The sequence below is a fragment of the Agelaius tricolor genome, unplaced genomic scaffold, assembly GCF_023055355.1.
Source record: "Agelaius tricolor isolate 1412-34295 unplaced genomic scaffold, bAgeTri1.0.p SCAF_26, whole genome shotgun sequence".
NCBI lineage: Eukaryota > Metazoa > Chordata > Aves > Passeriformes > Icteridae > Agelaius > Agelaius tricolor.
Genome location: NW_027269286.1, coordinates 2,532,873 through 2,545,965, shown reverse-complemented (window position 1 = coordinate 2,545,965; position 13,093 = coordinate 2,532,873). Strand labels below are relative to the sequence as shown.

Sequence of the window (13,093 nt, the reverse complement as noted above, 5' to 3'; positions counted from 1 at the left end):
ATCACAGTGTATAAAACTGGACATCTTTTTACTAATTGTACCTGATTTTATATTTATCAGTGTTATATTTCTTTTTCTATTTTATTGCCCATTCAATCTCATGATATTGTGCAACTCTTTGCAGCTTTTGTCTTTACTCTCAAGCCTGAGTTAGTATTGTTAGTAAATTCTGTCCCTGACTCTCCAAATTAATTTCCAGGACATTTATCAATAGATTGACCAGCACAGAACCAGTTTTTAACTTCATTTATAATATTTTAATTAGTCTTCCACAATTAGCCCTTCTTTTTCATTTCACACAATTGGACACTTGTCATCAGACATTGCTAAAAGCCCTTTTAAGATTTAAGCAAACTTTATTAGCCAGATCATCCTGACATATGTGCTTGGAGATTCTTCCAAAGAGTTGTAATAGAATTCATGGTTGTATATCCAATACAGTACTCATTCATTATGGTTTATGTCAATTGGCAAGGTACAGTCATCAATTCTTTTGAACATCTACAGAAATCTCACACACAGGTGTAGTGGGTTTGTTTTTTTTTCTTTGTTTGTTTGTGTGTGTGGTGGATTTTCTCTTTCTTTGAACCATATTTGCCTTTTTTTTTCTCTCCTGTGATACTAATGCAGTTCTAAGCACAAGTTAGTATCTCAGAAATCTCCTGAAAATACTTAATGACCTTAATGAACTGACCACCTGCTAGTAACTTATCAGATTGTTTCAAGTAGACATTTACTGACACTTAAATTCAGCCACATCTTCTGAATAAGATCCTGTCAAAAAATGTTAACAGCATGAAAATTTTGCTAAGCACTTCAACGGCAAAGAGTGATAAAAAACTCTATATCCATTCTGGTCTATTCTTATTCCTTTACCATGAAGTCACCCAATTCTCTGACAACTGTCAGAGACAGTACTGTACTGAGAGCTAGTAGTAGAAATAAATTCAGCCTCACCAAATCATGTGGGGGATAGCATTACTCCTGTACAGCACACAGATAGGTTTAGTGCTGGCAAGCTAATATTCAGACTTCCTGTAGCACAGAAAACATTCTTCTGCATTTGTTTGTTTTTATTAAAACGTGCTACAAAAACATTTTGAAATTATAGTCTTATCAGTTTTCCATTGCAAGTCAAGTTTTCTGAACTATATGGTTTAGATAAGGAGCAGAGAAAGAAATGACTCAGTCATCATCTGCAAATGATTCCATGGGTGATAAGGAAAAAAAAAGCCATATTAAATCTCTAAGCTACCTGGAAACAGAACACAGGGTGTTGAAAACAAATAAATCCAGATTAAATATAGAGTGTCCCCAATACTTATTGACTGCTAGGAAAAAATTAACTATACAGACTCTTCAAGAGATTAAAGAGATTTCTCAAGTCTTAATTTGTTTGTAAGAGATTCCTCCACAGTTGAGACTGAATTACCAGGCTTATTCCAGTTGTAACTGGGCAGTATTTTTCACCTCTGTTTTGCAGATCCAGTTACACAATTAGATGTGGTTTCCTAAGACTTGAAACATGTGATACTATGATAAAGATGTCTATTCAATATCTCATTTGTATCAGTGTTACTTTGGCTTTAATGCAGTAACAAATCAGCCTGTGTGCATGAATTCATATGCTCTTACTTTAAAATTTCATATAAGCAACATGAATTTAATGATTTATGAACACTGAAAGACTGAATGATTCAACAATATTGAATCATTTACCTGAAGAAAAGCCTGTGTTCTAACCTTTTTATGGCAACTACTGGAAAATACAGTTTTTGCAGATGCAATCTCCCAAAGGAGTGGAATAAAATAGTAATACAAAACCAGAGCAAGATTTTTTTTAAATCAAAGGCTGAGAAAGGAGGGGTAGAATAAAATTGGTGAATGAGATTAAGTAAATTTAGCTCTAATCTTACTCAGGGTCACCTCTGTAGGGAAATATACTGGAATTGCTCTCCTGGTATAATTATTCTCTACAGTTATACTGTTATAAATAATTATGTTTCCAAAGCAATCACTTTAATTCAATTGAAACCAAGGATGGAAGGACTACAAGAATCAATTCACAATATAATATGTTGTCTCTGGACACTGAATTACTGATTTTTTTTTTCCCTAGGAAAACCATGGAAATAAAAGATGGACATAAATCCAGTATAATAGGGCAAAATTACTATGATTCTATGATCAGCTTATGCTTAAAGCAGTCTATTTTGAAAAGAGAAAGGAAGTCTGGAGCAATTAATTACCTTTGTTGACTTACTGAAAATGTTCAGGAAGCACCAGCTGTTAGGTCTGTCCTCACACGGAGTGCCCCAAGCATCAGCAGGGGTTTGGTGCCCTCTTACGTTGGGTGCAGGCAATTTGAGTGACTGCACACACTGCTGGCTGATGGATCACTTGAGAAGGCTTCTCGGGATACAAACTGTCAGGAAAGTAAGTGCTAACTGACATAAGTGACTACTGAATGCTTCTAAAAGTTAATAACCACTGTAAGGCAGAGAACTTAGCCACAAAGGCAGTGAACTCCCAGCAATGAACAGACCCACAAACATACTTTTGTACCCTCCCCTTCAGCTTTTATTGAGGTGCTCAGCCTCACTGACCTGATCTTGCATCGCACAAACCTCATTTCCTGTTTTGGCCAAATATGGTAATAAATTTCTGACTGTGAGAACACACAAACAAAAAACGGCTGTTGAGCATCACAAAACAATCATGGGCACTGTCACAGCTTCCCCAGTCAAGTTGTGGATGCCCTATCTCTGGAAGTGCTCAAGGTGTAGTTGGATGATCTGAGCCACCTGATCTAGTGCAAAGTTCCCTGCCCATGGCAGAGGGGTTGGAACCAGACGATCTTGAAGGTCTTTTCCAGCCCAAACCATTCTATGATTCTGTGCAGAGAGAGGACTATGTGATCTGGTCTTTTCCTCCTGGAAACCCATCCAGTTAACAACCTCGGTACTTACCCAAAAAGGTCTGCAAAATACTCCAGTGATTACTGTTCACATCTAAAAGCTGGTACAGGTTACCTGAAATTAGATTTCTGAACAGTTTTAGCAATCACCTTAGGGTCCTCTCTCATCTAGTTAACACTGCAGTATGTTACTTTTTTTCTTGTGCAAGTATTTCTAATCCATAGAAAATCCTTCTAGGTCTTCTAAAAACAAGACAGATTGCTCAGTAAATTTTTCTGAAAATAAAACCTGATTTGGTATAAGAAGTGTTTTGTTAGTTTCTTTTTCATTTCCCAATTAGCATCATAAGGGTATACAGTTTAAATGCTTTTTTAAACTTGGCACTTATGTAACTCATCATTCCATTTTACTAATTACTCAGAGTGAAACATATGAGAGATATTTATGTCTCTGTGTTGATACATAAATCAGAATGCAAAAGAGATTGGCCACAGAAATAGTGATGTATAAAGATAACATGGAATTTTAGATTACATTTAAATCTTGCTACCAGAAATTATTAAATACCTTATTTAAGTGCCGAGGGCCCTGAATTTGGAAGAGCAATCCATTGCAATGGAGTGTATTTATATTAGTACAGAAATAAAACACCCAAGAGTGTTTTAATGCGAATCTCTCAATTTATTTTATCAAATTCCCCTGCTATGCATTTCTTCAGAAATCAGTTTCAAGGCAATGCATAAGAAAACATTCAGAAAATTAGCAAGTTAGTGCACAAAATCATTTTCTCAGTCTAGTCATAAACAGAGAGATAAAATAGAGTCTAAGCATCTCATAATTATTAATAATAATCATCCCTTGACCCTTGTTATCACTGATACCCAAATGCCTAGTGGCTAGGCACATTTTGGCACCTTGATCTATTTCAGTAAAGCCACACAAAACTGGATGGATGCTCCCCATTTCTTGGAGCCAAAAGCTCATGAAAAACAGCTGAGAGCAGATCCATGCAGCAAGCAGAAACTTGGACAAGTAAGTTATTTGTCAACATCCAAAAGTGCACGACATTGCTTAACTGAACACAAAAAGACGTTCCTAGAGAGCTTGGAGTTCTATTTTCAAATGGATGTGACAAAGGAAAAATAAATAAGGAGAGGATGTAGTGAAGAAAGATGGGTATGCCTGGACCCCCTACACACCAAGATATGCTCAAATCATGATTTTATAGTAAAATTTTATAAAATAAAGCCACCTTGTGTAGACAACAAATAGCTAAATTGCACACAGAGCAGAGATCCCTGAGCTAGTCAAAAACTAGTTAGAAAAGCCACACAACACACTGTGTGGACATACTCACATTGGTCTAGAGGAAGTACTGCTACTTTTTCAGCAAATAAACATTGCTTACTAGCTCCCATTCAAGACCACATGAGTGATGGACCATATTGGCTAGTGTATAACCTTAAAGTTCTGCTTCTAAGGCTTGAGTGAGGGCAGCCCCAGGTAGGACCTGGTCTTATTGCTGTGGATGTAGCCAACAACAAAGCTTTCACATTTAGTGCATTAATCTCACATAGTGCTGAAACCAGGCAGTCGGGCTCCGTAGCTGAGTTACTTTTCAGAGAAAATATGAATCTGAATTTTCTGAACAGCTTTTCCATCTGCTGACTCACAAGTTTGGGATCATAGGTTGAAACCTACCAAATTAAGTAGCATTTGCTTTTGACAATATTCACTGAAGTAGGTATTTCCCATCAGTACAATTCCATTTTCATATTCCGTTTCTAAGAAAGTAGAAAAAACAACCTCTCTTAGCTGGTAATTAGCATTAAAATAATCCACACAGTAGAATAAATGTGTGGAAACAGCAAAAATCCTCTCATATTTTTCCAAGAGCTAGAAAATACGGAATGTGGATCCACAGTTTTACCATGGTAATCAGTTATACACGGTTTCATTTCTGCCATGCCATTTTCCCCATCTCATTTTTCCCATACCTGGTTCCCTCTATGCTATAAAGTGAACTTAAAATCTTGTAGCAACATGCAAACAAAGGAGAACCACTTTGTTCTGGGAATGGAGAAGCAGGATTTTTTAGGACAGAGCTTAGAGACATCTGCTATAATATAGTGTAAGAAACTTAACTCTATACATTAATGAAGCTGATGAAGTCTGAGTTCTGGAAATAAATGAAACCAGATGCTTTGCTGTTAACTGACAGAGCTTCAATTAAATCAGAAGAAAATCATATGTCTCCCAGTCCCTACTGCTGATTAAGACTTTCATAGCAAATTGCAATTTGTTTTTCTTGAGGAACTTACACAACTTGAACCTCAATATGTTCTACTATGAAATCTTATGGAACTGAAAACTCATGCTGATATAAATCAAATAAGGTTAAGAACTAATTTAGTTAAGAATCAGTACTTGGCTGCTGTGGAGATACTTTTAATTTAGTTTGAAGTGTCTAATATCAATTTAGCTCAAGCTTATTACAGACTTTATGGTTTTAGCTAGAGCTGAAAACAGATTTCAATACTTATGTCATTAACTACCTAAGGCAGATGCCAGTACTGACACCAATATCCAGCAGCATCTAATTTAACATTGTGACACATCCTTATATTCTCTCTTGGACAGTATCAGCACAACCATTCAGAAAACAAAGTGCAGAAACATTGCAATGAAGTGCTCTTCTCTCAGGAAATAATTTATAGAACTTCTTTTAGACATTTCTGACCATTTAACAACAAACACAGGCTAAGCAGAGCCCCAGGTTGGCTCTATACATTTAACATGAACAGTTGTGTTTATAAAGTTTTATATAATAAAATTAAAATGCTTATCATTTTATAATTGGAACATAAGTAAAAGTCACAATACAATTACTTAAACAAGTAACAGGTCAACACCAAGTATTTCTCCAGAACTCCAGAACAGCTAGGCCAGAGTCTTAGTTTGACAGTTCTGGGAGCACTTGTGCAGTTCTGTGCTTGTCTAAGGAAACACAATCCATAAAGAACTCAAGGAAATGAGGTCATAGGTCTTAGATGTCACACAGCTTGTGCCACAGCAGTTGTGGGAAACCATCAGCTTAAGGGTACATATTTTTGTACTTGCTGGGCTCCAATCTCTGCAACATAGACTGCTCCACTCCTCATGTCTACATCCACAAGGTGTGGCTTGGTTTCATCAGCCAGCTGGACGCTGTGGACTATGGCACAGTCCCCAATGGAGCCGACTGGAGGTGCTGCCAAGATTGCCAACCGGTTGATATTCAGCTGAGCTACAATCAGGTATTTGTAATCGGCAGTAAACCTGTGAAATATACACATATTTTTGAACTATGAACTCCATATGGCACCTCATTTTAACACAAACAAAATCTCTTTAACAATCACGATTTTGAAGGCTACGACCAAAACAAAATGCAATGTAACATTGGGAATTAAGTTGTAAGCCTTGCTCTTCATATGGCTGCTTACTGAGACACATTATGCTACAGAAAACTTGTTCAAGAAAATATTTCTTCCTGTAAAAGCTGCAACAGAGTAAGATTAATAACATAACAACTTTAAAGTGAATCTCCCAATCCTGCACTCAAATCTACAGGGCTTGCTATAAAGCCAGGATTTCCCTGTCAAGATGCAACTGTGCAAATCTTTGCACACGTTAGGAACCCAGCACCTTATTTCACTGGTTAACTCCTTGTCAGCAGGCATAAATATCAACATTTTAATTCACCAGTAAGAGTACACCTTATTTACATAACTGTGTGCTTCTAGAACTGTTCAGCAATACCTGACAGAATAGGGTCCATCTTCTGAAAAACAGCCATTCCAAGACCCAAGCCATTCTCCTGTGACTTTATCAAAAACTTGGATTCTCTTGTTGCCTCTGTCTGCAACCCATACCTATCAAAAAGAAAAATCATGGCTGTCAACAAAGAGAACAAATTAAATGCATTTGTTTCCTATGAGAGCAAAGTTCCCTGTAGTAAAAATGGAAGACTGTACCCTGGAAGAATGCATACCTTCCCATTCAAAACTAAATCAATAGATCAGACTGCCAGATATAAACCAAAACTGATCTACAAGTTAACAAACAGAAATTATTTTATACTACTTTAACAGAGAAATCAGCCCCTTCTCTTCTTTTTTTGTAGCTATATGACATATTTGGTAGGATTTTTATCCCTACAATGAGGACATATTTCCACCTATTAAATTCAGAAGATCTGTCTAAAGGTCTGTCACCTGCATTTTTTTCCAATGGTAGTCTCATTTCATGATCGTGATCTGCAAACACTCCTGACATGCCTAATACTACTACAAATATTTAGCCATTTAAACACTTAGAGCATGTTTAGCTGGTTTTGTCTAACCAGTTTTGTCTCTGTCCCACCCTGTGTTAACTGGGTTCACAAACACTGCAAGCTAGCAATACCACTAGACAGTTCCAATGAAGGCATTTTTTGTACAACAATCATTGAAGTTTTAGCTGTTGACAAGTCATAAGTCTGGTAAGTAAACTTCATGACTTTTCTGGGGTATCACCAAAAAGGAAGCAGTAAACATAAACTTAGACCTTTCATCACTGTTTTTAAATGAAGCACTATGAAAGCATTGTCTTAGATTTCTTATGAATAAACAATTAATTCTCAACTTAAAATGATGGTCCACACTATGTTGGCAGTAAAATCATAGCTTATCCCAGTCACTCTCTTTGAATGAATAAACTCACGGTTATCCTGCAGCATAAAGTGACCATGCTCCTCCTCTTTTTTCTCCCACTCTGCCAGTTTTGGCAGAGAATTGATTTTTATATACACTTCTTATTCTGATTCAGACAGCATCAGCAGAATTAGCTTCAACCAGTGGTGTTTTAGTGAAGCAATCTTATTTTCCCTGAAACAGATTAGGAAGTGACTGCATAACTCCTCTCTAGGACCAGAAGACCAAAAGCCAGACTTACAATTAATGCCTGGCAGAAGCAGACTCTTGGAATGCCTTGAGCTGCATGTAAAAGAGAATAATGTCCACAACCTAGCTAGAGCCTCACTATCACCTAAAGGTTACTTGGAATTTCAAAATATGAAATTAAAGTCCCTTGAAGTGTAGCAACTGAGGGTAATGGACCACCACTTTGTCATCTAGCAGGATTGTCTTTAATAAACACACTTGAGTATTTCTGTGCTTCTTCTGTGAGCAAGTTTTAGGATCAACTACACAGCCAGCCAGCAGGAGAGAGAAAGAAACCACAAAAAACCAAAAAGAGCAGAGCCGATGTTTCTAGCTCTTATCATTCATCCCACACATTCACTGCCCAGTTTTCTTTACATCAAAGCACAGCTATTTATGGCTGGACTCGATCCTTTGGTATGTACTTTCCCATGGGAGAAGAGCTGTTAATCAAGGTCAGGATGGCCCGAGCAGGCTGCTGCTTCTACATGAAGAAACAAAAGTGCTTTTATTTACTACAGAACACACTTCTCCTGTAGTCTCACAATGGCAACCTGCAGGAAGAACACTCTGTTGTTGCATGGACACTGACAGTGTAAGTGGTCAGGATCCTGGTGTTAACGTTGGAGGCAGCTGCTTCCACAGAATCTGCACTATGAAACTTCAGCTCAGGACTATCACACCGAAAACTGTAACCCCACAAAGTGACACAGATCACAACAGTTTAAACAAAAAACAAATATGCTTTGTTTTGTTCAAATACATATAAACAAGTCTGCTGGAAGATGAAATAAAAAAATTTCCTCAATTCTTTACCCGTCCAAAAGCATCCACTGTTACACTGTGAGGAATCTTGAACTGACCAATGCCACTCCCATTTGATCCAGTCAGCCATAACTCTTTGTAGTCTGAACAGTGAGCCCCATGAAAAATAAAAGTAAAAAAATCACAGTGAGAAAACAACAAATAAACCAGTTTTTAAGTCAATCTCTTGCAAAGTTACTTTGGATAGTTTGTAAAAGGTGAGATTTCTAAACTGTTTAAACAAGTACTCCCAATACATAAATCTCAGAGAAAACATGACTACTACAGTGATGACTGGATTGTTATTAGTGGTTTCATGATTATGGTTACAAAAATGTAGCCAGTAATACACAAGAGCCATAATCCAAGGTTCTGTTAAACACTGAATTAAAAAAAATACAAAAAGGTAAAAAAAGAAGTTGGCCAATTATGCTATTCATTTATTTCCTAAATTGATTTTTAAAACTTGTTACTTGGAAGTTTTCACTTTTAACCATTTACCATTTTGCAAACTAAGTAATAGGAAAGTATCTGCTTTTTGATAGGAAAATGGAGAAACAGTAGGTCCTCCACTTATTCCACCTGTAGACATGTGCAGACTCTTTAGTCACTGCCCTAATGGACGAGTATGAGCAAGCTAATTAGAATCACAGAACAATTTAAGTATAAAAGTCCTCCAGACACTGCCTGGTCCAACCTGCTCCTCAAAGCAGAACTAGCCTTGATAAAAAATCCAACTCTTAAGTTAGATCAAGTTGCCCATAACTCATCAGTTTTTGAGCATCTACAGGAATGGAGAGTGCAAACCATCTTTGGATGACCCTGTCATTCACTCTCTGACCACCCTTCCTCTGAATGCTTTCTAACAAAAATCAAACAGAAATTCACCCCTCTTGAATCTTTTGCTCTGTGTTCCTCATTCTTCACTGTATATCTCAAAACAAATGTGCCTCTGTCTTGTCTGTGGCCTCCTTTTAGTGACTAAAGACAGTAAAAAGAATCCCCCTTAGCTTTCTTTCTTGGAGACTGAATGTCCTGGGGTAACCAGGACACTGAACAAAGTCACTCTCTCAGCCTCTTCTCACGAATGACTAGGAGATTTCTCCTGAAGTAGCAAGCAGTAAAACAGGTTCTGATTCAATAAGGTCTTCAAGCTAAAGTTAAATGACAGTTCTGCCCAGTACTCGCCTAAAAATATTCCCAAGCCATATTATTTAAAATCCAGTTTTCAGTGGTCAACTACTGCAAGAGTTCCTTTTTCCATACCATCTGATAGTTTGAGCAATCTGTTGTTCATTCCTCCGTCTCCATCAACAACATAGATTTCTCCAGTTTCCTCCACAAAGATATCTGCTGGTTGATCAAATTGCAGGGGAATCAAACTTGAACCAGCATTACCAGGTGTGCCCAAGACCTGCATAAGTTTACCCAAAGGGCTATATTGTTTCACCGTGTGTCCGTATTTCCCTGAATCAAGGAAAAAAAACAAAGTGCAAAAACATCTTAACAAAACAAAATGTAAGTATTAAAACTGACTGCAAAGATTGAAGATCTGATACTCAAAAGTAAGTGATATTAATATGTTTTAAATCTAACAGACAAAATTCTATAATAAATTCTAAAAGTCTATTTGATAATGGGTTAGTAAATCCACAGGCTGTGACACTATTCATCCACTATATTAGGATCACTAAACCTAGGTCTAGCCAGGCTAAACTTATGTCTATCAGGATTTTTTTCCCTGATACTTCTGGGTGGCAGGGAGGAGTGCTGACCAAGCTCAGCAGCTCTAAGCAGACACACAGCACCACTCATGAAACTTCAGACTATTTTGTGCAGCACATGAGAAGTTTGTTCATATCAAGTGAAGCACAAATCTATCTCAGAATTGCTTGAGAGACTTAAGTAAGTTTTTTAAAAGAATATTACATTTTCTTCCCCTCTGAATATTTCTCATATCACCATGATGCATACCTGTTCCAACATCTGTGATCCATATTGAACTTCCTGTTGCAGTGTTCCATACAAAGATACCATGAGGCATTTCAACTGTATCATTCCAGGAGTGAAGAAAATAGCCTTCTTCTGAGAATACAAGTACCTTTGGCACATTGTCTCCCCGCTGAAAAGGTAAAAAAAGTTCTAAAGAAAACATATTAAGTAAGCAATCTTACAGTTTAAAATTCCTTTCTGTGAAGTTTTTGCAATGTTTCATGAATTGAAAGAATCTCCTGACACGATTGTCTGCTGGAACTCTTTTTCCAGCTAGAAAAGGAAAAAGAGATATGGGTCTAAATTTAGTATGAAAAACTTTCCAGTCAGTCTAGACTGTCACCTTACATCACATTGAGTCCAGCCTTCAGAGCAGCCAAGTGCCTGCAACTATTCTGGTCTTCAGCTTGAATTGTGATTTTGTGTTCCTGCTGAAAAGTGTGCCCAGTGTAATGGGCATGAGAAACTGCAACAGTGCTTATCAGCTGCATGGCACTCAAATACTCATACTGTGCTTTACACGACATTCCCACCATATCCCATGGAGACAATGTCTTATCCATGGCCTAGAGATACTCACACATGGACCTGGGTAGAGGAAATAATTTACCTTCAAGTACTGGAGGTTGAAAGAGCTGTGTGGTTTTGATTTCATGGGACAAGGCCTCAAAGAATGGAAGATTCAGTTGCCCCAGAATCACATTTTATCTTACAGCTGAGGGAACAAGCTGCTGTAACTCAGTTAAGTTGGATCATGCATTCATACCACAGAAATGTAATGCTTTAAAAAAAACCCACAAACAAATGTTGTGCCAGAACTGCCAGAAAAATAGATATAGCAGAGACAGCTCTGTTTATATTTTCTCTGAGTTTGATAGAATCATTATTCATACATATATAAATATCTAAATATATGTAAATAAACATACACATATATATCCTAATCTTAACCAGATGCTTTAAAGGCAAAAAGCCACAGAAACAACACAGAGAGAAATATGGTATTTCCACTCACTTGTCCTACATAGACCAAACCATGGAGAGAGTCAACAGCAACACAAAATGTTTGGCCAGTGAAGTATTCTGGAGCTTTAGGCCAGCCTATGTCCAGCTTGTACAACGGTTGCTCTCCCTTCCAATGTGAGGAGTTCTTTGCTTTTAAAACCTGAGAATACAAAATAAATATATAGTAGTTAAATTCCATTGAGGGTGGGATCAAAGGAAACAGCAGCTGAAAGTAAAAGCATCATAAATTCATTTACTCAATTTAAATTAACAAGACAGATAAATAGAAGCAGGCTTGCAGCCAGGGGTTTGGAAAGCTTCAACAATCGGAAAATTAGCTAATCAACTCCTTTGGACTGGGGAACTCTGGAATTGGAAGGCAAAACACACACCCTGAAATTTCTTACACCACAGCTGCTGTTAATATCTGTGAATCACTCTCCAAAATGAGATAGTACAGAAGGTTCCAAATGCACCAGATTCAGTAGCTACTTCAAGATGCGAAAATAAGAAAAAGAAAAAAATACAGGTTAAGAATGAAAACGACACCTTGGAAATGGAGAAGTGTAAAATGCCAGGAACAGTCAGATTCGGGTCAACGTATACATTTTAAACAATAACGGAAATAAATAATCTTCCACCTTCTTGTTCTATTTTCCAGCAGAACAGGGGAAGTAAGCACTGAAGCAGAGCACTCAGCACAGAGCTAATAAGTAACGCGGCCGACCCTGAAGGCCCAGGGCCACCTGACACTTGTGCCCCTCGCCCTGCCGGGACCAGGGGACAGACACACTGATGGCACATTGCTGCGGACGGACAGGCCGGGCTAACACGAAGGAAACCCACGAGCCGTCAAGCAAGGAGAACGCCTGCCAGCATCCAGCGGGAAGTCGGTCACCCACAAACCCCCTTCTCCCCGCTGGGGCGTAGCACGCCGCCAGGAACCCCGGGAAGGGGCCGCCCCGCGCAGGCACTACCTCGGCGGTGCTGCGAAGCCGCCCAGTGCCGCAGCCTCCACCCGGAACCCACAAGCCACAGGCGGCGCAGGAGCCACCGAGAGCGGGCGGGTTCCGGGGCGCCGCCCGCACCTCCGCCCCTCGCAGCGGCCCCGCCGGGCCCTCCCCGCTGCCCACCCTAACCGGAGGCCCTGGCACGAAGCCCCGGGCGGCCGCCGCGCACCTGGGAGCCGCCGAGCAGGGCCAGCACCGCCAGCAGCGTCCCGGCCATGGCAGCCCCGGCCCCGCCGCCGCTCCCGCCTCCTGGGGGCAGGGCCGGTTGCCATGGCAGCCACGTGGCCACCGCCCCTCCCACATGGGCCCGGCGGCCGCTGCTTCCCGCGCCGTGCCGCGACCGAGACCGGCGGCGGCGGCGGCGCGGCGGCGGCGTGGGGCGGGCGCGGCGATGCCCCGGGGT

At 39.4% G+C, this 13,093-nt stretch overlaps 1 protein-coding gene across 1 annotated transcript; it reads right to left on the bottom strand.

Annotated features, from left to right (window-relative positions):
• Positions 1-621: 621 nt before the first annotated feature.
• On the bottom strand, positions 622-13,045 carry NHLRC3 (NHL repeat containing 3). The gene is made up of 7 exons (XM_071448546.1): positions 12,860-13,045; positions 11,691-11,840; positions 10,658-10,805; positions 9,950-10,150; positions 8,696-8,787; positions 6,720-6,832; positions 622-6,236 (listed from the first exon to the last, which is right to left on the bottom strand). The coding sequence occupies exons 1-7, from the start codon at positions 12,905-12,907 to the stop codon at positions 6,008-6,010; spliced, it is 981 nt and encodes a 326-aa protein (XP_071304647.1). The 5' UTR covers positions 12,908-13,045; the 3' UTR covers positions 622-6,007.
• Positions 13,046-13,093: the final 48 nt, after the last annotated feature.

What these genes read in the sequence shown, in the direction of transcription:
- NHLRC3 (XM_071448546.1), bottom strand. Translation starts at nt 12,907, where the DNA reads ATGGCCGGGACGCTGCTGGCGGTGCTGGCCCTGCTCGGCGGCTCCCAG. An exon ending in GATCACAGATGTTGGAACAG is followed by an intron (nt 10,151 to 10,657) that starts GTATGCATCATG and finishes TCCTTGATTCAG; the next exon opens with GGAAATACGGACACACGGTG. An exon ending in GATGGACCCTATTCTGTCAG is followed by an intron (nt 6,237 to 6,719) that starts GTATTGCTGAAC and finishes TATATTTCACAG; the next exon opens with GTTTACTGCCGATTACAAAT.